The 25,150-nt window shown below is 44.5% G+C and overlaps 1 protein-coding gene across 4 annotated transcripts in view; it reads left to right on the forward strand.

Moving 5' to 3' along the window:
- Positions 1 to 25,150, forward strand: part of LOC306966289 (disks large-associated protein 1-like) — a 100,501-nt gene that overhangs the window by 51,941 nt on the left and 23,410 nt on the right. For 2 of the 4 annotated variants that reach the window (XM_079560994.1, XM_079560996.1), the window contains exons 3-7: positions 951 to 1,165; positions 2,215 to 2,410; positions 7,543 to 7,858; positions 20,706 to 20,827; positions 20,955 to 21,080. In XM_079560994.1, coding sequence (XP_079417120.1) covers positions 951 to 1,165; positions 2,215 to 2,410; positions 7,543 to 7,858; positions 20,706 to 20,827; positions 20,955 to 21,080 — 975 coding nt within the window. The remainder of the gene's footprint in view (positions 1 to 950; positions 1,166 to 2,214; positions 2,411 to 7,542; positions 7,859 to 20,705; positions 20,828 to 20,954; positions 21,081 to 25,150) is intronic. The other 2 variants (XM_079560995.1, XM_079560997.1) reach the window with 1 other exon arrangement.

Consider the following 25,150-nt stretch of genomic DNA (forward strand, 5'->3'; position numbering starts at 1 on the left):
CAGCACAGTCGGAGTTAGCATTTAGCCTCTCCTCCTCTATAGCTCCAAACCAGGTGAAGACAGAAGCTACCAAGCTCTTCCACGTTTAGTCTAGTTACACAAAATTAAACAATGTGGATTTTCTAAGCGGATTAAAAGGGGAACTATATTGTAAGGCGTAATAATACCAGGAGTAGTTCCGCGTCCGCGCAGTAATATCTTCACTTTACTGTGCGGACGCCGAACTACTCCACTTCACGTAACCATGTTCAGACAGGGAAACGTGGAAGAGCTTGGAAGCTTCTGTCTTCCCCTGGTTTGGAGCTACAGAGGAGGAGAGGCTAAATGCTAACGCCGTCTGTGCTGTGTTTACATGACTGAGGACACGCATGAAGACCAGACAGGTACACATGAACTCGTCTAAGCTCAGGTAAGAACATGTCTCAGTATGTAAAAACGGTGTCTTAGTCCTTTAAATGCCAGGGCTCCGAAAGTACTTTCAAAGACAGAGTAAAGCATAAAGTAAAAATACTGATTACACGTTCAAGTTCTTCATTAGTGAGACGTAACGAACTGGAGAAGCAGATGTGTTTTTGCCAGAGGATTCCTGACCCGGACTCGTTAGCGTCAGCAGATGTTTGATCTCTCGACATTAGGCTCCCATTAAAGCGACGTTCTTGACACAAACTCACCGACCTGGAGTGAGAGTGAGAGAGTGAGAGTGAGAGTGAGAGAGTGAGAGTGAGAGTGAGAGAGTGATAGTGAGAGAGTGAGAGAGTGATAGTGAGAGTGAATGCTGAGATTTTAACGTTTCTTTTTGCAGCATCTCGTCCGTACGCAAAGGAAGCCTCCGCCTTGGACATATCCGTCGTGTTTCTGACCCTGGTTTTTCCCTGGCAGGCGCCGACTGTGGCCTGAGCTCTGTGCACTCTTTACGGTGTGGTGTCTTTGCCCTGGGTTTGCCCTGGCAGGTGCCTCAGGACGACTGGGGCGGCTTCTGCCCGCTGGTGAAGGAGGACGACATCCCGTGCAGACGGATGCGCAGCGGCAGCTACGTCAAAGCCATGGCGGAGGACGACAGCGGAGACTCGGACGGAAGCCCCAAACCCTCGCCCAAGGTCCAGGCGCGACGGGCCAGTTACCTGAAGGCCACGCAGCCCTCGCTCACCGAGATGACCACGCTGCAGTAAGAGCCGCACAAAGACAAGCTCGTCTCAGTAGTTACAATGAGCTGAACATAAAACTCTTCTTCTTACTTAGTTTTATAGCTCTACATGTGATTCTCATAGTTCAGGTTCCAGTCTTGTCTCAAATGTTAAATCAAATCAATGGTTAAAATGTGATTCACCTCCATAGATTTGTTTTCTGAACTTGTAGCATCAAAGGCCGTTTACTTTTTTCCTCCCACTCTGCAGACAACATCTCCACTTAAAATAGCACCAATGGACAACTTATGTTTTAGCCTTTTATTGTTTTTAACAAAATGTAGAAGTTTTGTTCTTGCTGAAGGTTTTTCCGATAGTCTGAATTATTGATCCTGTAATAATGAATTTGTCGTAATAGTATTTTCACTGAATCCAATCCACTCTTACTAATCGATACCACAGTGGTTTCCAAAATCCCCTGAAAAAATATTAGGACATTTCTTGTATTTAAATCAGTAATTTACAGGAAAAGTTGAGTGATATCTTTAACCTCTTAACTCCCGCCTGAACCGAGAGGATCTTTTTCCTCACGTTATCAGATTATTTTCCATCATTTTTTTGTTGGGTATTCAACTCATTTTTCTAACTTTTTTGTCATTTTTTTGTCATTTTGTCCTCACATTTTTGTCCTTTTTTTTTTTTTGTCAATTTTTTGTCCTTTTTTTGGTCGAATTTTTATCAAATTTTTGTCATTTTTTCATCATTTTTTTTAGCAATTTTTTGTCACATTTTTGTCATTTTTTGGTCCATTTTTTGTCATTTTTTGGTCAATTTTTTATCAAATTTTGGTATTTTTTTCGTCCGTTTTTTGTCACTTTTTTGTCAATGTTTTCTCACTTTTTTGTCACATTTCCATCATTGTTTTCGTCTCAGTTTTGTTGCTATTTTCACAGCTTTTTTCCAGAAGCTTTTGGACTGGGGTAAAGGAGGAAATGTGCTCGGTTCAGGTGGGAGTTAAGGGGTTAGTGTCCCCTGGCTGCTCGCAGAGTCGCGCCTGTATTCAGACTGACCTCTGCTCTCCCCCTGGCAGGATTTCCACGGAGCACTCGCCGAAGCTGCAGATCCGGAGCCACAGTTACCTCCGCGCGGTGAGTGAGGTGTCCATCAACCGCAGTGTGGACACGCTGGACCCCAAAGCCCTGCTCGACCCCAAGTGTCTGCTGTCCTCCCCCCAGTACCGCTCCCGCAACGAGAGCTACATGAGGGCCATGAGCACCATCAGCCAGGTCTGTCCCGAGCGGAGCCGCCGCTGTCCCGACGCCCTGTCTCCATACGCCGTGTCCCAGAGTGCATCCCATCTGTGTCTGTGCTCAGCCATTTCATGGAGCGAGGGAGAAGGCACAGCGAGGATAAAGCCACGCTGCTGCACTTTTCAATCGCTGGCCTCTGTTTGGTGTTCATTAGTTCTTTGCGACTGTTTACTTTCTCTTTCTATGGGGGCGGAACAGGAACGGCCCCCTGCAGGTTTAAGCTCTGTGCCTTTAGGATAATCTGCTCTAGACTCCACTATGCAAGTGACCTTCAGGAGGCGCTGTGGGGCTACGCTCATGTTCGTTCGCGAGAGAACCACTGCTTTTCGCCACATTTTTGTATTCATTTCTCGCCTTTGCCCGACTACATCAGATTTTAACAACTCTTAAAGCAATGATTTACCGAAATGTAGCTGCTTTCCAACAGGCAATGCCTCGAGTGCCAAATTTGGATATGGCTATTGCTAATGAACTTGCTTAGCATAGCATAGCATAGCATTAAAGAGGGGGTATTTTGCTTTTTTCAGTCCCATAGCACCAGTCTATATCACACTACAATGATGACCAAACCTTCTGCTGGTCTGTAAATGCAGTAAATTAGAATAACTGCCTTGTATAAAATGTCTCTCTCAAAATGGCTGCAGTGAATGTCTTGAAATAGGCCTCTGTCTCTTTAAGAACCTCTGACCCTTTCCGACACGCCCCCTCCACATGCTGCCTGTGGCATCAGTGGGGAGGGGGTTCTGCTGAGGAGCAGCGGTTGGTTACTCGGCTGGTGACGAAAGCTCGGAGGCGTCTCCAGGAGGTGGGGGCGTTCCTAGGAGGACTCAGGCAAACCTATCCCTAAAATGGCCGCCATCAGAGTTTTTACAGATTACTCAAAAATACGTGAATGTGCCAAGGCAACACTTCAGGCATGTTTTTAATGAGGGAATGACATAATAACATGATGTAAAGCTTGAAAAAGTCGATTTTGCATAATATCCCCCCTTTAAGTCCAAACAAAGATTCAGACCAGTCCAGGCTCCAGGGCCAAAGGGGGCTGGCGTTGGAGCAGGTGGGAGCGCTCTTCTCGGTTCGTTATTGGCAGTACAGTGTAGGCTCTCAGTCGTACAGGAGTTGTCCATCTTCAATGAAGGTTCTTGAGTCGTCTTCTGTTTTCTAGTTTAAGTGTTGAACGTTTCTCCTCTTCATCCAAAAGGCTTTGTCAGCAAGCTAAAGTTCAGTTGAGCCAGCAGACTAGCAAGCTAAGTCCCTCCCCTCTATTAACAGCTACTCTCACCTGTAGGTAAACATCTTTGTAGTTTAAGGTTTAAACGAGGAGTGAAAGAAGCAGTTTTTGTGAAGATGGCAAACCCCATGAACAGGAATGGCGGTCTTTGATTTCATTTGTCCCCCTGTTATAACAATGATCTTCGCACCAAGCCGCCAGGGCTCTGTCAGGTTAATGAGGCTGAAACTCAGCCCAGGACAGATCAATAGACAGGTTACAAGCAGTGATCAGCTGAGATTAGGGCCATTCAGGCTGAAACAGGTGTCATGTAGGTCGTCAGTGCTTAAAACAATGAAGACTCTTAAAGCAGAACTAAGTAACTTGTTTACCTTACCTTAATAAATCCTTTTCCGTAGTCCCTCTGGGGTAACACAAGTGTTAAAGGGATGATTGGAGGGTCTTTCATCTCCCCCTGGTGTCTCTGGCCAGAAAACCACAATTGCAGCTTGACTGCCACCGGACCAGAGTCACCAATACACACTAATGGAATCAAGAAGAAGAAGCTAACAGGCTAACAGGCAAAGCTAACTATGGGCTATCACCACTTAAACAGTATTTACAGTCAGGTTTGAGTGAAAACATTATTTCCAATGTGTAATTGGATGTGCAATATCCCTCTCTCCCTTCGCCTTTTCTGTCAGCGTAGTATTTACTCTCACGGACAATTAATGAGTAAAAAACACAACATGCTGTTGCGCTTATGGCCTCTAGGGGCAAGAGTTACTTATTACTGCTTTACACCACAGAGATGTTTACCTACAGGTGAGAGTAGCTGTTAATAGACGGGCGGGACTTAGCCTAGCGGAACTCCTCCCCATGGTCTTCATCTGGACTGTGGGCTCAACTGAACTTTAGTGTCGCTAACGAAGCCTTTTGGATGAAGAGGAGAAACGTTCGACCCTTCAACTACAGAGAACAGAAGACGACTCAAGAACCTTCTTTACTGGCAGAAGAAATGCGACTATAGCAACATTAAACTGTCATTGTTGCACGTGACACCCTTCGTTTGGATTTGGTAAATGAGTTAAACAATGCGTTATATGGTCGTCTGCTGCGGTTTCCCCCGTCAGGACTCTCAGACGGCCCGGCTGTAACGCTCTGCCCTCAACCAAGTCATGGTGATGTTAGTCAGGAGCCTCTACAGTCAGACAGAGCATGAGCTGCATGGTTAGATATCAGGGATGTAACAATATCCAAACATGGACTCACACATTTGCAAACCGCTAAAGTCTGTACATTATGTGCTCTGGGATTGACTGAAGGAGTCCCAGGGAACGTTTTGTGCAGAAACGTCTTGATTTGCTGCAAAGGGCCGTATCACGGAGGCGGCACTCCACTTCTGATTGGACTTTTCACAAGGGATTAGCACGAATCAAGAAATATTTCAGGATTACCACATTCTCCGTGTCGCTTCTGTGCATGTCGTCCTTATGATTGATAAGATGGCGTTACATCCCACAGTACTGCATGCTGTCGTAGTAACAGTAATGGTAGTATTCGGTTGCCTGGCCAGCTAGAATACACGCTTTTTCCTCTGCTTTACAAAGACGCGTATCTGGGATCAGAGAGGGAGGCAAGAGTGGAGGCAAATATGAACAACCATAAACTTTAGCAACAGTTCAGATTATAAACGTAGAGGAATTCAACATGAATGCGCAACAGACAGGGCTGGGTACCGATATTTTTTCGATACCAGTGCTTTAACGATATTTACTTACTTATATATATACTTTTTTCGATGCCTTAATTGCCATATCACTTCCTTTAATGCTGTCCCTGGACAAACAGCATCAAAACTCGGATCAAAAGATGTTTTTTTTTGGCTTTAGATACTTTTATTTCTTCAATACCGGTTGTACATACATTCTTTTCCCAATACCAGACTAGTACCGTTTAACTATATCCAGCCTTAAAGGAACAGGCCACCGTTTTTCCATGCTGAGATCTGTTCTTACCTGAGCTTAGACGAGTTGATGCGTACCTGTCTGGTCTTTGTGCCCAAGAGTGTGGTCGCTTCCACCTTCACCCCCGTTTGGAGATATAGGAATATGCTGGGAGAGGCTAAATGCTAACAACATCTTTGGTCATTTTGCGTTACTGAGGGCACACACAAAGACCAGACAGGTCAACTTGTCTCAGCTCAGGCAAGAACATATCTTAGTATGGAAAAACGGTGGCCTCTTCCTTTAACAACGTTTGGAACGGGACAAAAATATTTTCGATAGACGGCAACAAGAAGAAAATCGCCATATTCACACGTGTTGAAGCGCTTTGTAGGTCGGCCCGAGTCCGCCCGAGTTCCAGCTGCATTCGCGCCCGCACCAAACATCGTAACCACGAGGCTGATGTACGAGAGCACTTCAGTCGGCTCATGAAGAGGAAGGTTTCACTGCAGCAGGAAGGGAAAGACGGGAAAGTTTTGCCTCGTCAGAGCACTAATCCAAACGTCCTCATGCAGCTCGTATTTATTATTTCTTTGTGCAAAAAAAGTGGCATCAAGGTGAGAGTAGTTCGGCCGCATTCACACCACACACGCTCCAAACCGCAGAGCGACTCAGGCCGAGAGCTTCTGTTTCAGTCAGAGCGGCTAAAGTGCTGCGGTTGGATTCACACTGACCTAAAAGTGCCGCTCCGGGGTGGAGGGGCCCCTTCAGGTCGAGCCTGTGTGAAAACGAGAGAAGATGAAGCAGGAACATTCAGGAAGATATTTTACCAGTGGTTAATTCAGTTCCTGTGATTGGTTTGATATAAAACCTTTCGAGATGTGACTGGCTGTGAGCAAAGTTCTAGCCCAGGGGTAGGCAACGTCAGGCCCGGGGGCCAAAACCGGCTCTCCATCATCAAACTCTGGCCCTCGAGATGAATTTGAGAAATATTATGACCCAAATCAGATCAAATGCCTGTTAAAGTACTCTAGAAATGTGAAAAATACTGTCAATTCCTTCAAATGTCTTAGCAGAGCACCCTTTTAGGCCATAATCCTAAAAGAATACTCATCTAAAGGTAGAAATGACTTAAATCTTCTTTAATTAAGAGATTAAATCTAAAGATTGAGTAGATTTGGTCTGGCCTTAAAGCAGATATAACCTATTCTTGCCAATGGAACAAGCAAAAGTTTTTTCTTAATTCAGATTATTTTGTAGAATTTCAAGTGAAAAACAACATTTTTTTTTACTGAGAAAGTTAATTTGGGGGATTTCTATTTGTTCCATTGGCATTGGTGTTTTTATCTGATCTAAGATTAGTTCAAACAGACTCAAATTTAACATAAAAAAAGTTATTATTTATAAGCGAATTTTGATAATTTTTCTAATTTAAGATGGACATTTTTCCAGTGTGTATGATGTACAACACTGGCACATGTAGAAAGTGATGCTTTACTTGCTTTACTAATTGCTTTAATTGGAGGGTCCTGCCCTTGGTCTGTTGACGATGAAGAAACCCGGCCCTCCACCGAGCAAACTTGCCTACCCCTGTTCTAGACAATCGTGCGTTTGAACAGAAACAAAAAGCAGGAGTGAACGGCTGGACGGGCGAAGTATTTGGTCGAGTCACCTCCGCTGCACTGTGCACCGCCCCCTCCTTCCCCCTCACTCTCCCCCCTCACTGTCTCCTTTGGCACCTCCACAACAAACACTTGTTTACGTCGCATGTCCTCTTTGTCCTCCTCGTCCGCACACGTCTCTGAGTGATCTATTCTCCGCCCGCTAATGGACGGTTCTCCTCCGTCTAAAAGTTCTGCCATGCAATATTAATCCGCCCGCTTTCACCCCCTCGCCCGAGCCCTTAAATCTGTCTATTTCTGCCCCTCTCTCCCCTCTGTGGGGGTTTATAGCTGAGCGAGGTGGAGGTGAACGGGCAGATCGAGCAGGTCTGCGAGCAGGTCTACAGCGAGATGCAGTCCCAGGCCATGGAGCGCGCGGCCATGGAGCGGCAGCACGGCATGGACAGCCTGGAGCCCATGGACACGCTGCCCATGCCCGGCTGCTTCCGCATGCGCAGCCACAGCTACGTGCGGGCCATCGACCAGGGCTGCGCCAGCGAGCACGAGGGCGAGGGCGGGCGGCCACTGCTGCTGCTGCCCGCCTCGCCCCCCCGCACCACCGCCACCACCGTGCGCACCATCCAGAGCAGCACAGGTAGGACCAAAGGTAGAGCACATCTTTTTTTACTAAACCTTTTTATATAGAGCGTTGTGCTTCGGATGCTGCGAGATCGGCGGCTCGGGAGGGACGGTCGTTCAAATTCATGACAGGCTGTTGTAGGAGAGTTTTGAAGAGACAGTAAAAGTAGTAGCTCGTAGTTTAGCTTAATCTAGTTTAGTTTAGCTTAATCTAGATTATTTAGTCTTAGACACCACTGTCAGCTGTTACATCAACGTAGACCGTCCCTCCAGCACGACGATCTGGCACCAACCTTGTTCTTTGGTTGTTTCTTCTTCTTCTGCTGAAGTGTTTCAATCTGTGTTTCCCAGACATTAAACTGTCCTAATATTTAGTGTTAATTTTAAAGTGATATTTTTGCCGACTAAAATTGGACTAAAACCAAATTAAAAGTTTTTCATGAGACTAAAGCAATGACTAAAACGTCCAGATATTTTAGTCGACTAAAATAAGACTAAATAAAAATGAAAAGGAGAGAGTAAAATCATCCAAACTTCCACTGACTGTCTGAAAGAGCCTCAGATTAGGGATGGGCAATACCTCATTTTTGATACCGATACTTTTGGGGTCATTTTTCTCGATACCAATACCGATACTGGTCATTTTTATATGGGTGAATGTACTTCAATCAATATACATTTCTAAAACTTAATTTCTAAAAGTTATTTTATATAATTAATAGGTACATTAAAATAATATTACTTTAACTGGTTAATTATACAATGTTAATGTGAAATTAAATACATAAACAAAGTTTAAAACTAATACTTTAATGACAAACAGAATCTAAACCAGAATGATATGACTGGCTTAGTTCAATCCCCTGCTCCTGTGGACTGTTTTGGCTCAGAACAAAGATTTAAATCGTCCTTTTATGTTTAAAATTGCTGCCACGCCTACTCTTTACATATGCAAATTAGTATCGATACATTTTGCCAAATATCGATACTTAAAAAGTGGCCGTTTGGTATCGATATATTGATACTGTGGTATCGATCCGCCCATCCCTACCTCAGATCATGTAAATTCTCTGCCAAAGGATCAGCTCTGAGCTTTGTTCATGAGGGAGAAGCTCCATGAACCAGAGGAACAACATTAAAACAGTACTAAGTAACTCTTGCCCCTAGAGGCCATAAGTGCAACTGCAGGTGTCGTAGCATGTTACGATTTGTTAACTTATTAATTGTCCGTGAGAGTAAATACTACGCTGACAAAAAAGACAAAGGGACAGAGGGATATTGTACATCCAATTACACAATGGAGATCTATTTTTTTCACTCAAACCTGGCTGTGAATACTGTTTAAGTGGTGCTAGCCCACAGTTAGCTTTGCCCGTTAGCCTGTTAGCTTCTTTGTGATTCCATTAGTGTGTATTGGTGCTCCAGTCCGGTGGCAGTCAAGTTGCAAGGGTGGTTTTCTGGCCAGAGACACCAGGGGGAGATTAAAGACCCTCCAATCATCCCATTAACACTTGTATTACCCCCACAGTGACTGAAAAAGGATTTATTATGCAAAACAAGTTACTACTTACAAGTCGACAAAATTTGTCTTCAATAGCCTGGTCCTTAAAAGGGCAAAAAGGCGGGAAGCGGGTGGCCTGGCTCCGAGCCTCCACAGAGCTCCATCTGTCAATCACAGATTTAGGCTTCAGCTTTTTGTTTCCTACCAAGTATCACAGTAATGTCAGTTCCTGCCTGTGCCAGGGCACTAGAGGCCACTAGAGGCCCAGAGGATTACACAAAAACGGACCTGGAGCTGTGTTTGGAGCCAGTAGCGCATGATTGAGTGATCTTTGAACCTTTCCAGTGACCTCCACCTCTTGCTAAGTTTCACCCTTTCTTTGTTGTTAAAAACACCATCGCTTCACACGGGCCGAGCTGATTTTCTTGTTCTCTGCATTGAAACAGCTGCACAGCGATGAGGAGCGAGAGGAGCAGGGTTTTACTGTTCACTTTTCCACTTTGGTGATTTGACTCGTGTTGGAAAGCGACTGTTTTGAGATCATTTGGAAACGCTGTCTCTCGGTGCGATGCCAACGGGACAAAGCTGCCGCCAAAATCCCTCCATCCAAAACGTTATGTTGCTTCGCTCTGTGGAGACCGCTGTAGTATTTGCTCGGTTTCCGCTCGCTGCCTGTTTGTGGATTAGCTCCGTGTAGACTGTGGAGACTGTGCAGCTTTGGCGGTGGATCTGCAGGATCGCGGCACACATGTCTCCAAACACATGTCTCTGCGTCTGAGGAAACGCTCACTTTCTCATGTATTTTCACACCTGATTACTTTGTTTAGACTTGAATCACTTGGATGTACCCAGAATCTGCTGCAAGTACAGACTTGTGCTTTTCCTTGGTTTAAAGGATCTGTATCCTGCCATTTTAGCCATCCCAAAGTAAAGTATAGGCATTTATATGTTCCTTTACCACTATGGAGCACTATTTTTTGTGAGAAATATAAGTATTTTCTGGGGGTATTTTGCAAACCTGGAAGACACGACACTTCGATTCAGTTAACTCCGCCCCCTCTCTCTGAGCTAATCCGCTCATGCAAAATAGCAGTAAAAGAAATATGAATGTTACAACAATAAGTGAAGTTACTTCACAATGCAGTTATAAGGAGATATCTGCAACACAGCTTCATAAATGTCTAACACACAAGCTAGCACACACGCTAACACACAACCTATCACACACACGCTAACACACAAGCTAGTACACATGCTAACGCACACACGCTAACACACGTTTTGATTGGCTCACCGCTCTGTCCTGGCCGCTCCATCACATTGGAGACTCGCGTTGGTTATAAAAGTGAATCCACTTTGATTCTGGTGAAGGTTCACAAACATCCATCAGAGACAGTCACAGAAAAACACTATTTTGGTGATAGTCACCGAATCCCAGAAAGAAATTCCAACTTCTGGCGAGTGGTCTCTTCTTTGGGAAGGTTGAATAAAGTCCTGTCCTCGTAGCCAAACGCGCTTTTCTCGGACATCATCGTTAGGTAAGAAAAAAGAACCGGCATGTCCAGAGTAGGTTCGAAAGAGCTCCATCTTCACACCTTTTTTTATTTCTTACAACAGAAATAATGAAACAGCTGTTTTACAAATTAAGCTCTGGCCGTTAAGGCATTACATTACAGACGTCGAGCTCTTCTGTTCCGCTCTGACGTCACAGTAGAACAAGTCAGTGGTTTTCCAGGAGAGGGCGGAGCAGAGAGCAGGATTCAGCAGGATTCAGCAGGATTCAGCAGGATTCAGGAGGATTGCTGAGAACTGCCTGAATGAAGCCAAAAACCACTCTGGGGGTGTTTTTGATACGGAAATAGCATAACAACATGGCTTAAAGCTCCAAAAGGCAATTTAAGATCTTAACCTTCACCTGAACCAGTTTGACTTCATTCAAATCTAAAAGCATAAAGAAAAAAAAGTAAATAGCAGCGAAAACAAGGACGACAACACAACAAAAAAGTGATGAAAAATGTGGCGAAAATTACGACCAAAAAGCAATGAAAAAAGGCAACAAAAAGTTACACAAACTTGACAAAGAGTTTAAGTTTAAGAGGCTATGGGAGAAAACTAGCAAAAAACCTCCACATTGACCACAGTGTCACAACAATCTGTATATTAACCTGCCGCGTCTCACCTTAAATATGACAGAGTCCGATGTTGTGTTTGGAAAATTTAGAAAATATTTCCCACATTTTAAGAATACTTCTCAGGTGTTTGGCCGGATTTGGCACAGGGGCCTGACGTTGCCCCGCACCCTGATTGATGGGCTGCTGAGCCACTTTATTCCTCTCCATGTGTCTGTATCTGTACGCACTAAATATATTCCTAATGCAGCATTGATTAAAGTAGTGGTGGTTCAGTTGCCTCTTCTTTGTTTTCCCTCTAGCTGCTTCAAACATGACCATAAATGGGTGTTTCCTGCCCAACATTAGAGGGAAAAGCATTGTTCAGGTTCAGGATTCTCAAACCAAGTCCCGTTGATAAAGTTCTGGTGTTGAAAAATTGAAAAACATCCCGTCCTGTTTCGTCCTAATTCTGTGGATAAAACAAAAAGCCGTTCTTTTCCCGCAGCTCCTCGGATGTGGAGGATATTTGCGCCTCTGCTCTGAGCCGATAATTGCTGTAAGTCCCCGGAGGAAAAGGCTGTTTTTCGCTCGTATCGTTTCCCCGCGACTCTCTGTGATGTTACGGCGTCCGCACCAGCCCCGCGGCGATGCCTTCGGGCGCAGAACACGCGGGGGAATGTTTGGTATTAGCGCTGCCTTTATTTTTAAATCGCTTAAGCACAAATGACCTACATGTGCCGCCTCCCCCGAGACGCCGCTGTTAACTACAGAGACGGAAATACTGGATTAATATCAACCTCCGAGTCGAGTCCACGGGTCTGAGAGTCACAGAGCAGAATGTCAGAGATACTTCATAATGATCACACGTGACTTTGATCGTCTGGAAAACACTTCCCACTTCACTTCAGGGAAAGACACAATTATATTTACGATTTTGCTGAAGATTGTATCCAGCTTTCTTCAGTTTCACCATTTTTGTGATGTTTATAGTTTCTCTTCCTGATTGGACAGACAGGAATGACATAGATAGAGGCAAACGATTTTAGCCTGTTGCCGTGCCGACCATGTAATGTCAATGGGAAATGAGTCAAACTGCTCTGAAGCTTTACCTCTATCTAGATGTTACTTTGTCAATTGACCTTTCGCTAAAGCCCCGCCCACTTAGTTGCTGTTGCCACGTCCATCAAACTTTCTGATGCCGCTGCTGGAGTGACTCGTCTTAGTGACTCTAATTGGAGCAATAAATGCACGATGTCCTCCAGATCGAGGCAAAAGGGACTACAGTCTGCAGCAGAAGGAGATATTCAAGATATTAAACTATCTAACAAAGGATAAAGGACTAGTGACACTAAAGCAAACAGACAGGTCTCCAGCAAAATCAAAGAAACCAGTTTGTGTTATGTAACTGTCAGTAGCTAGATGTTAGCATGCTATGGTGTTAGCATGCTAAGGTGTTAGCCTAGCGGCTAGGCCCTAGCCTTACCTTAAAGTGCTAGTCTGGAAGTGTAAATGTTTTACAAATTTTATAAAATGTGCAAAATCGACCACCTGGTTTTGTGGAGCAGAAATGACAAGAAAAATGTAGTATTTTTGTTGAAAAAGTCCTTTGTTTTTAAATTGTAGAGTGTTTTTTCTTTGTAGGCAAGGCAAGTTTATTTGTAGAGCACACAAGGCAATTCCAAATGCTTCACAGGTGCATAAAATAACAAGAAAGCAGATACAATCAATAAAACATCAAAATACAAATTAATTAAGTACAGTAAAAGGCAAGAATGCAGATGAAATACTTTCAGTTGTCATATGTGCAGAGAAAAAGAAGTTTTCAGCCTGGATTTGAACAGTGTCAGAGTTGAGGCCCGAGATGTTTCATACGGCTGCAACATGTCAGAGATGGACTTTGGTGCTAAACCACGAAAAGACTTGTAACAAGCAGAGCTGTTTTAAATTCTATTCTCTTGAGTGACAGGAAGCCAGTGCAGAGACCAGAGCACTGGACTAATATGGTTGTATTTCCTGGTTCTGGATGTTCTGCAGCCGTTACAGTAGTCTAACCTGCTGGAGACAAATGCATGGATAAGTCTCTCTCAGTCTGGTTTTGACACTATTCCTCTGATCTTAATGTTTTTCAGATGGAAAAAAGCTGCTGATATTTTTGCTTTGATGTGGCTGTTTAAGTTCAGGTCTGAGTCCATGATCACTCCTGGATTTCAAACCTGATTTTTTGGTTGTAGAGAGAGAGACTCAAGGTGACTGATAACACTGTGTCTTTGTGTCTGTGAGACAAAAACAATGATCTCAGTTTTGTCTGAGTTTAGTTGGAGTTTGTAAATGTGTCTGTGTCTCAGGACAATTATCCAATCAGAAAGAAAAATGAGCTCCACTATTGTTACCACATCCTCGAGCTTCACAGAAACGTGTGCTTCATGTGCAGCTTTGACCAGTGAGTTCAGTGGTAGTGACTAAGAGCCTCCTACAAACACTCACTTTAAGTTTCCTCCATCGACACATCCTCAGTAGCTTCATGTGGGAAAAGGTTTGAAAATATCTGCTTCATGGTCCCTGCTGGCTGTTGGCAACAAAGCGCTTGATGGTTCTTTGGCCCCGTCCCAACATCTCTGAAATTTCACTCGCGCTGCATCCCCTGAAACTGCACAATAACCGGTCCTGAATCCCGTCTGAAGAGAGAAACTATTCTTTAGTCGATGAACGCAGTGACGTGGTGGATCCTTGGGTCTGGCGTGAGGGTTCTCTGCGCTGACATGTCTCCACAGCTCCAACACTTCCAGCCCAGTGGAGCCGACGCACGAGGAGAAGCCACTGGAGTGTCACGTCCTCTGGGCTTTTCACTGTACACTGCACTGGCTCCGCGGGGAAACGGCACTGTACTGTACACGCTCATTACTGACACGAGGAGAGCGTGGGGGGGGCCTTTATGTTCATACATGTTCAGACTACAGCAGCGTGGCCTCATTTCCAACAGCAGAGCGCCCCCTAAGTTAACACAGCTTCACCATGCAGTTGAGACATAAAGAGGGGGTATTATGCTTTTTTCAATCACATAGCACCAGTCTTTAACACACTACAATGATGACGAAACCTTCTGTTGGTCTGTAAATGCAGTAAATTAGAATAACTGCCTTGTATAAAATTGCTCTCTCAAAATGGCTTTAGTGAATGTCTTGAAATAGGCCTCTGTCTCTTTAAGAACCTCTGACCCTTTCCGACACGCCCCCTCCACACGCTGTCTGTGGCATCAGTGGGGAGGGGGTTCTGCTGAGGAGCAGTGGTTGGTTACTCGGCTGGTGACCAAAGCTCGGAGGCGTCTCCAGGAGGTGGGGGCGTTCCTAGGAGGCAAACCTATCCCTAAAATGGCCGCCATCAGAGTTTTTACAGATTACTCAAAAATACGTGAATGTGCCAAGGCAACACTTCAGGCATGTTTTTAATGAGGGAATGACATAATAACATGATGTAAAGCTTGAAAAAGTCGATTTTGCATAATACCCCCCCTTTAAAGGGATATTTCAGGATTTTTTTTACATTTCCGTGTTATCCAGAGTGTTGTTGATTTCTGGAGATATATTTGAATTCATGCAGTCCTCATATTTGAAGAGTTTCGTGGTGCTAGGCTAGCACATGTCTATGGTAACTAGTAGCCTGCATTTAAAACCTCTTCAAAATCATGGGCTCTTCCTCCAAACGTTGCCATATCTGATTTGTAGAAGCTCCTTTGTGAATTCTACGTGTAGTGAAGCAGCCGCAGGTAAACAAACTGTAGATCCGGTAACCGAGCAGATCACTCCGCCGCTGCGTAGCTACAACCAGGAAGCTGAGGCTGCTCAAATCTTTTTTATGGTGTTTTAAATGCATAATGTTTATATTTCAACCATTTTTCAGTCGACACAGACATTAATATGGTTAGTCTGGTGTTATAAGTGATTTGCCTCAGACTGTTTTTAATGCAGGCTACTAGTTACCATAGACCTGCACTAGCCTAGCACCACTAAACTCTTCAAATATAAGGACTGCATGAATTTAAAAAAAAAATAAACACTCTGGATAACTAGGAAAAGTGGCCCTATGTCAAAAATCCTGAAATATCCCTTTAATGCTTTCACCTTCTTTATTTTCGTTTCATAAAATAGCACAACATGATGTTACTTGTTCCTGCAGTTGTTGTTTTTCGGGCGCAGACCTTCATCTCTGACATTGGAGTGGTGCTTTTTGAAGCCGAGGCCAGGCTCCGTCCGCCCTGTTTAATATTAATCCGAGCGTCCTCCCACCAGAGCGGCGCCACCGAGGAGCAGCGGAAAGGCCAGAGTCTGAGGACGGCGTGTTCACGGAGCGCACTCAGAGTTTATTTAGACTCAAATGTTCCAGGAGTTATGTTCTTTCTGACTATGATTAGAGTAAAGCTGAATTTAAAGTAGGTCATGAGACATACGACTAACATGTCCATATGCAGAGCTGAGCGTGAGACTCTGGGTCTCTGGGGATCTTGCCCGACTCTCACCGGGCGCCTGAGGGAGTCGCTTAGAGAAGAAAAGGGTCGCAATACAAACATCGCTGACGACAACAAGCGCTTCTTCTTCACACTCTTCTTCTCGTTTAAACACTGTCCATGTCCCAAGAGAATACGTCGATGATCTGCTGTTATTAAAGACTTTTTCCCCCCAAAAAATCTGTAAACAAAATATCTGCAAACTGTGGATTGAGCTAATATAACAACAAAAAATCTGTAGGTGGGCTCTGTTCACATTTGTACAGTCGGACCATCTCCCTCTGAGCAACAAAAAATTAATAAATAAAAATATGAATCGATTTGACCTACTAGCTCGATTTTTAAGTCAAATCGATTTTTTTCCCAGCCCTAGTATCGACGCCTATGCTAAAATATTTGTCATCTAGAGCCAGATAAAAGAACAATAATGTGTGAAAGACCTGCAAATTTACAATGTCGGGTTCATCTCCAGTGTCAGGAAATGTGTGAAGAATGGGGGTAAATTTGGAGGGAAATTGTGAGAAATTGAGGCAAAAATGGGGGGAAATAGGAACAATATTAATATATTAGTCTGGGACAAAGCTCTCGATTTACCAATCGATCTATGTTCCCACCCTCACCTATGGTCATGAGATCTGGGTAATGACCGAAAGGACAAGATCGCGAATACAAGAGGCCGAAATGAGTTTCCTTCGCAGGGTGTCTGGGCGCACCCTTCGAGATCGGGTGAGGAGCTCAGTTACCCGAGAGGAGCTCGGAGTAGAGTCGCTGCTCCTTCACGTCGAAAGGAGCAGCTGAGGTGGCTCGGGCATCTGTTCCGGATACCTCCTGGTCGCCTCCCGCGGGAGGTGTTCCAGGCATGTCCTAGTGGGACAAGGCCTCGTGGAAGACCCAGGACACGCTGGTGGGACTATGTCTCCGAGCTGGCCTGGTGTCGCCTCGGGGTCAGAACAGCTGGAGGAGGTGTGTGTGGATCGGGGCATCTCTGCTGAGACTGCTGCCCCCGCGACCCGGCCCCGGATAAAGCGGAAGAAAATGGATGGATGAATGGATGGATACTAGAGTGAGCCAAAATGAGAAGAAAAAAAAACTGGAGGAAATTAAAAAAGAAAAAAATATTAAAAATGGGGCATTGGGATAAAAAATAAAATGTAATTTTTTTTAATTTTTTTTTTAACCAAGTCACTTCCTTTAATGCTGTCTCAGAATCAACAGCATCTAAACTGGGATTGATACTTTCGATACAAGTTGTACCTTAACTTTTTTCCCCCGATTCCGTACTGGTATCGCTTAACGGTACTCAGCCCATTTCTGAAGAAAATAAATCTGAAACACGACTTCCTCAAACTGGCTCCGCCTCTCTCCTCGTCTCTCAGCAGTGTTTCTGAAAAGTGCGTACCTTGCTCGGCTGCTATAGAGTTTGCGTTGAGCTGCACATTGTTTTACATTTAGTTTGTTTTCTGTAAATGACACCTTTGGCGCAGAGGAGCTCCTCATTCTGTGTGTAGCGAGCTTTTAATGAGGGCCCAGCCTGTATCTTACACCTCCTGACGCTCTTTTATCGACATAGACGTTATTTCAAATAAAACATGGCGCCCTTCCTTCATGCAGCACATATCCACTTAAACCAGGACGAACTGACATGTTTCTGTTGCTCTTATGTTGGAGGGAGATGAACTGAAGACGGGATGTTTATTCATTGATCCTAAAGTCTCAGAGGCCTCTCCCCTGCTGTTGTCTGGACCCGGGGCAGTGCTGAGGAGGCACATCTGACTGACCCCGTCCACGTCCTGCTGAAAAACACGAAGCCCCCGAGACCAGAGCGGCCGCGCATTTCAATCAGACCGACTGAGAGGGAAAGATACAAGAAAAATCCTCCAGACCGAGATCCTGGAGCCATGGCGTTCATGTTCTTAGTCAGTGCGGCGTGTGGCAATAGTGAAGCTATGGCGACTGTTTTTACTCTGTAGTGAAAGAACAAAGCTTAGCAAGAGATGAAGAGGTGACTACCGTAAATTCTCTAATACTGGCCTGTATTCCATTAGCGGCCGGGTCTCTAACTGTGGCCGGGGCTTATATTAGAAACTATATTCCCCATGTTAGGAATTTGTCTCATACTGGTGTAAATGAAAACTCACGTGCAGGAAGTAAACAAACGGGAACCCGGGCCGATGGGGACGCTGCGGAGGAGCTGATCCGAGCGTAACTTTGACACAGATTTAGCCACTTTTCAAACCTCCTGTGACGATATTTGGAAACAGGACAAGCAACAAATGTTGTGTGACCCTCCAGGGTTTTAATAAAGTCTCCATCGCGTCTTCAAAGCACGTCCAGCTGCTCCGTGTGCAGGTCAGTCCCACGCCTCAAAATAACTCCTCCCATCAGCGCGAGCGTCTCGTCTTCTCTCGGGTCAGTCTCATGATCGATCACAAACACAAACGCTCCGTCTAAACTCGCCTTTTACACAAGATAACAACAAATAATCCGGTCCGCGGTAAAAACGAAACAGAAACCTGCAGTGACACTGATGTCAAAGCTCCGCTAACAGCAACGAAACACTTCCTGTTGTCCCGACAAAATAAAAGGCGTCAATGTTCCAGCCGCTGGGAGAGGGTTTGAAATGTTAATTAATAAATGAACCTAATATTTTAGGTGCAAATGGACACAAATCTCGTTTTTCTTTGTTTTCGTGGTCGTCCGTTTTGCTCAAATAGAAATAAAGGCCTGTCTCTAATTGTGGCCTGGTTCCAATAAAGGCCTAGTCCTAGAGGCCCTTGAGTAAATAAAGGCCCCGGCCTATATTAGAGCGTTTATGGTAAATCATTTCCTGGATGCGTAGGACCGCTGGGGACGACTCATTGATCGCTCAAAGATGTGCGAGTGGCTCCAAACGTCCAGGTCTGTTTTTGACGAGAGAATTACATTGTAACGTGGTTGATTTTGCGTAATCATCCCCCCTCTTGAAGACTGAATGAATAAATGAGGCCCGGTTAGTCAGCCTGTCGTCCCGGGGGTTGATATCTGGAGCGTCGCTGGCAGCCGTTAGTTGCCGCGGCGATAACTCTGCCTTCCCTCCGGCACGTGGTATTCATGAGGCGCAGCCGTGAAAAATGTCATTTTCATCTATATTTAGCCGTTCTGGTCCGAGCTCCTACAGATCGGTGAACAATAAGGAAATGGATTCTGTGCTGCTTGGTTTGGTAACGGGGTTTTACTGTAGGGAGAGGTTTTCAAGAGGAAGATGTTTCACCAAATGGGATGACGATTTATAGGGATTTATCCATTGTTGTGAAGCTTAAATATCGTGAGGGGTTGAGGAGGTTTCCCTTCAATCTGCACAAGCAGCTTCTATCTGTTCTTCTTCTTCTTGCTCTTATTTCATCTGCATGCTCTTCTTTTCTTCTTCTTCCTCGCCTTCTTCATCTTCTATTTCTTCTTACTCTCCTCTTAGTCTCCTCCTTCACATTCATCTTCTTTTTTCTTCTCCATCTTTTTCTTCTCCTTCTTCTTCTCCATCTTCTTTTCCTTCTTCTCCTCTTCATCCTTCTACTTCATCTCCTTTTTACTCTTGTGGTCGGAAAGTACTCGAGGTCCACAAGAGAAGCCAGAGTCACAGACCTTTGGATTAGACTAGGGTTGTTCATTATTAATTGGTTAATCAATTGTATGGCTGGTTAGGACGACCACTTTACGCTCCCCCATAACCACCCATAACCGCCCATACTGAGCACTCGTGATGGGGAGATGATCCCTCATTAAAAATTGTGTCATACTGTATCATGCAGTGTTGGTAGGCTTATAGGCGGCATCTGGTGGTGAAAAAGCATTGCAGCAGTGAGTCTGAAAACAGCAAACTCTCAACACTGACTGAGCTCATTGATTCTCATTCACAAATATGAACCAAATCGTTAGGACTGGGCTGTTTAACAGCTGAGAGTGATCATTTAGAAAGAGGAAAACTGCTCCGGATAAGGATAATAGAGACAAAAAAAGGAGAATTAATGAGAAGTATCAGTGATACAACATCTAAAAATGAAGTCACTGACCAAGATTCAAGGATAGTGCCTGTAACAATAAGACGACACCAGAAGTATTTCTGCTTTTGTTTACCAGTAGATGTAAAGTCAAAGCACTAAACCACCAAAGACCATCATCTGACTCAAACTCACGACCATATGGTTCCAAACTGGACGCTCTCCTCACATAGCTACACAGTTTAACAACTCAATTATATTCTAGCCTATCAATGTTTTTGCGATGCACTTCAATATGGACGTGAAAGAGAAGAAAAGAGACGGCTCTTGTGCTTTACATGTTTTCTATTGAATCATTTTGATATCAGGGCAAAGTCGCTTCTTGCCCAAACTTTTGGGCGGCCCTGGAGCGGGCGCTTGAGCCCGGGAGCACCCGCGAGATCGACGCCCGGTCCATAAATCTCGTTCTCGACACTACATGATACAAAATGACGGTCACATTACTTTTCTTAAAGCTATATACTCGGTGAAACAGCTCGGCTGAGGCGTTGCTTTCTGCACATCACTACATCAATACTAAGCACTAAATAAATTCCATAATGCACCTTTAAATGTCGATGCGAAGAAGAAGCTTCTGGCGATAGTCGTGAAACGTCCTCATTTTAATCAACCCAGTCCAGTCGACGATATTTAATGCTCACTCTAAAATAAACGTGAGCTCTTTGTATTTGATTTGACAGCGTTCTCCTCAGTCCACTGACGTCTGTCTTTTACTTGTTTCCCTCCAGTGTCGTCATGCATCACCACCTACAAGAAGACTCCGCCCCCTGTGCCGCCCCGCACCTCCACCTGCTCCACCTCCAAACCCTTCATCTCCATCACCGCCCAGAGCAGCACCGAGTCCGCCCAGGTAAGAGTTTGCTCTTGATGAAAGAGTTTTCCCTTTGAAACCGTGTAGAGATGTTGTAGAGTGTTTTGTGGTTGAGCAGAGGCTAATGTAAAGAAACTCGGCAGGTTTGACCCGTGTGCTGTTGCAGGACGCCTACATGGAGGAGGAGGGGCCTCGCGGGGACATGACGCTCCAGTCCGGACTGTCCAACTCCACCGAAAGCATCGACAGCATGAAGGCCCTGACCGCCGCCATCGAGGCCGCCAACGCTCAGGTACGAGCCGCCGTTGTCCCTCAAAAACAGCTCACTGTCAATACACGCACAAACCCCGAGCAACCCAGTCTGAAACGGAACATGGATTTTTCCTGCCGTGGTCAACTTTGAGATTTGTGTTTAGTTTTCTCTTTAATGTCCAAGAAAAATAGACCAAACTCTCTCGTTACACTGTTTTTATTATGGCGTTCTGTCGACTTGGCATTTTGTCTGACATCACTCCATCATGGCCGCAATCTGCTGTGTTTGCCACGAGTACAAGTTAAGTAATACTTTATACTTTATTAACCTCCGTAGAGAAATTCATTCACAAATACTGACATGTTTGTATCCACAACAACAGTGTTGCTCAAGACAAATTTGGAATCTTACGTACAAACAACAGTGCGTTCGCCAGTCGCCTCATGGCGTCGCTCAGAGATAAAAGGGTCGACCGAGGCGCTACAAAGAGCTCTGACTACAGCGAGTGCTTCGTCCTCGCTCTCCTCTTACATTAATATTGTGCCTCGTGCATCTTTCTAAACACTCGCAGGACAAGCTATTCCTCCAACTGTGAGTGAAACACTGTCCATTGTCCTGAATGGGGCCGGGTTCTGTTATAGGGGGCGACAGAGGTGCAGATGGTTCTCATGATTGGAAGGTCAGAGTCAAGGTCAAGATGCAGACTGTCGTTGTGTCCTTGGGCAAGACACTTCATCCAATGCTTATGTGTGAGTGGTCGGTGGTGGTCAGAGGGACCGTTGGCGCAGATGTGAGCAGCCTCGCTTCTGTCAGTCTGCCCCAGGGGAAACTGTGGCTACAAATGTGAAAAGCGCTATACAAATAAGATTCCCTCCCTTCCCCTAAACGATATCAGTGTGGTATCGAAAGAAAAAGGTTTAGGTGCTACTGGTATCGAAGAAAAAAAAGCAGTACCGAAAAGAAATATAAAATCTTAATATTAAAGTTTTGATGCTGTTGGTCATCAAAATTAAAAAGAAAAAAAAAGTTAAAAAAGAAAAAGAAAAATGTGGGTAAAATTGAGGGAAAAATTTGGCAAAAATGTGGGAACATTTCCCAACACAAATGAATAAAGCATTTTTTAAATTTCCAGAAATTGGGGGAGGGGGGTTGAAAAAAAAAAAAGAAGAAAAACTTTTGTAGCTAAAGTGAGTTTCTTGGTTGTTTCACTTCAATGAAATCATAAATATAAATAATTAACTGGAAGGAAAAGGAACATTTTTGATCTGTTTTCTGTTTTTCTATATGACAAATAATTTAGCACAGGCATCGAAAAAAGTATTGTTGTATCGGTATCGAAAACCAAGTATCGTTAAAGGAATAGGCCACCGTTTTTACATACTGAGATATTTTCTTACCTTAGCTTTGACGAGTAATCTTCACTTTACTGCGCAGTAATCTTCACTTTACTGTGCAGATGCCAAACTACTCCTGGTATTATTACGCCTTACATTATAGTTCCCCCTTTTATCCGCTTAGAAAATCCACATTGTTTAATTTTGTGTAATTATACTTTGTAGTGGAACACTTCACGTAACCATATTTAAATAGTGAAAACGTGGAAGAGCTTGGTAGCTTCTATCTTGACCTGTTTTGGAGCTATAGAGGAGAGAGGGAGAGGCTAAATGCTAACGCCGTCTGCGCTGTGTTTACGTGACTGAAGCCACGGGGGAAGATCAGACAGGTCCTAAAGAACTCGTCAAAGCTAAGGTAAGAACATATCTCAGTATGTAAAAACGGTGGCCTATTCCTTTAAGGTACCGGTATCGAAACAAAATGAACGACGCCAAGCCCTATTCCCGACTATATCGATGATCAGGATCTAGCGGCAAAATGAAAGAGCGCAGGGAAAAGTCTTTACAGTCTTGGACCCAACATCATTTTCAATATCTAATTCCTGCCTGATTTATTGAGATTTGAACCCCCCAAAAATGAGTAGATCCAAATCCATCTGAGCAAATCATTGTAACGAATATGTCACATAATAAAACCTTAAATCTGAACCTGGCTCTGTCCATTATGTCCATTCATATCACTGCAAAAGTTTCAACTGGATATCTCCGAGTACTTATCTTTTCTTGTTCACCTTGCTGTGGTTTGACAGTGGGAAAGTTTACTGTATGAATCACATCATTTTGGCCCCAATGCCCTTTACAATCTGAGCGATATATATGACCCGGAGCAGAGGATTGTGGGAGGTAATAAAGTGATCAAACACAGACGACGGCCGTGTTTCTGCCACTGTGGATATTAAAGCTCAGGTTCTGCTCCACTTTTTCACCTTTTCAACCCCGGTACAATGCAGCTCCGTCACTAAAATCCAACGGCAGCACAAGGTTCAGACAACCGGCAGTTCAGATTGTATTTCTAACTCTTTGCAGGGCTGGATACTGGATACAAGCACTTTAAGTTTACTTTGTTTACAATACTGGTGCCTGGACAGGACTTTATCCAGGACCCATTTTACATTTTTCATTATCTAGAACCAGAAAACAGAAAGATATTGCTCTTTCCTTAGAAAAGGTAAGGAAAAGGACTTTATTTGTATAGCACTTTTCGCAGAAAGCTCTTCAAATGGAACAATAAAGGTGAACTACTGTTACTGTGAAGCTCTTTGAATGACCTTGTGTCTGAATTGTGCTCTACAAATAAACGTTCTCTACCCAGTATCCTCTAATGGAAGAGAGGCTGCCATTCTGCGCCATCAACCCCTCCGACCACCAGCACTCAAACACTCACTCACACTAATGGTAAAATGGTCTCAACTTAAAGCTTTTTTCCACCTACACTTTCCACACAAAGCCCTTGACAGCAAGGAACCACTCACCCTTTCACACTCTCATTCAGACACCACTCACTCACTGCATTCACCCAGGCTTCCTGCTGTTCCCCAGCCGCCTCCCATCCAAGCAGCAACCAGGACCTTTCTTTCTGCCTAGCTTTTTAGCTTTGGAGATCTGATGGGGTCGGGCAGAGCAAAGGCGGTGTTGCTTCCCAAAATGATTAACAGACTCCAAGGCCCCATCCACACGAAGTCGAGCTCAGGACTAAATGCAAAAATATTTGATCAGTCAGCGTATCTTGATGGGGTCTGTAAACGAACATTTTCCAAACCAGGTCCCAGAGTGGAAAGATCTCAAAATGCCGCTTACGTGGCTCCTTTGGTACGCCGTCTTTTACTAAAGCGATGACATCACAGCGGTAGTGTTGTGTCCATCCATCCATCCATTTTCTTCCACTTGTCCGCTGCTGGGTCGTGGGGGCAGCCCCTTATGGCTCCCCCTGCAGGTGGTGGGTCCACAGAAGGACGGCCTCATGGTTCTAACCGGGCCTGTTGGTCTCTCATAAGGGGCTTCTGAACCGCTCTTTGTCTGACCCGTCACCTTTAGGACCTGTTTGCCCTGGGAGACCCTACCAGGGGCACGAAGCCCCCGACAACAGAGCCCCCAGGATCATTCGGGCTCAAACCCCTCCACCATGTTAAGGTGGCGGTTCCAGGAGGGGAGTGTTGTGTCTGTTATCCATAATCTACTGACCTTGTAATGAGTTATACTCCGCTCCTCTATGCTCCACCGTGCTCCGCGAGCCACAGGTGACAAGTAGAAAAACACTGCAGAGACAGTAAAAGTCCGGTCACTGACCCGTTACATCTGAAGAATAAACCTTTGTCTTCGTCTCTCCTGTAGATCGTAAATCCATGAATCCCTTTAAATTTCCCTGTTTTACATTCCACAAAAGTTTACTGCACAGGCGCCGTCTCCATCTTGTAGCACCACAGCGCCTCACACAGGCGTGGTGGATGAATCGCAGTGGTCTTGCAGACATTACTGGCATCATGCGAACGCACACATTTACTGAGCTGGCTCCGTGTTTACAGATAAAGTTTCTGAAATTCTAAGCGTTTTGTCTTTGTGTGGATATGTCTATATGAGCCTATTCCAAGCCTCAGGAGTCACATCAAAACTTTGTATCTAAATAATAGTATTGTTTCTATTCCAATATTTTTTTTATGATACCATCCAGATATTGGTGTAACTGTAGTTTGTTCTCCTTAGTGTTGTTCTGAAACC

Source organism: Gobius niger (genome assembly GCF_951799975.1).
Source record: "Gobius niger genome assembly, chromosome: 8".
In the NCBI taxonomy this organism is placed as follows: Eukaryota; Metazoa; Chordata; class Actinopteri; order Gobiiformes; family Gobiidae; genus Gobius; species Gobius niger.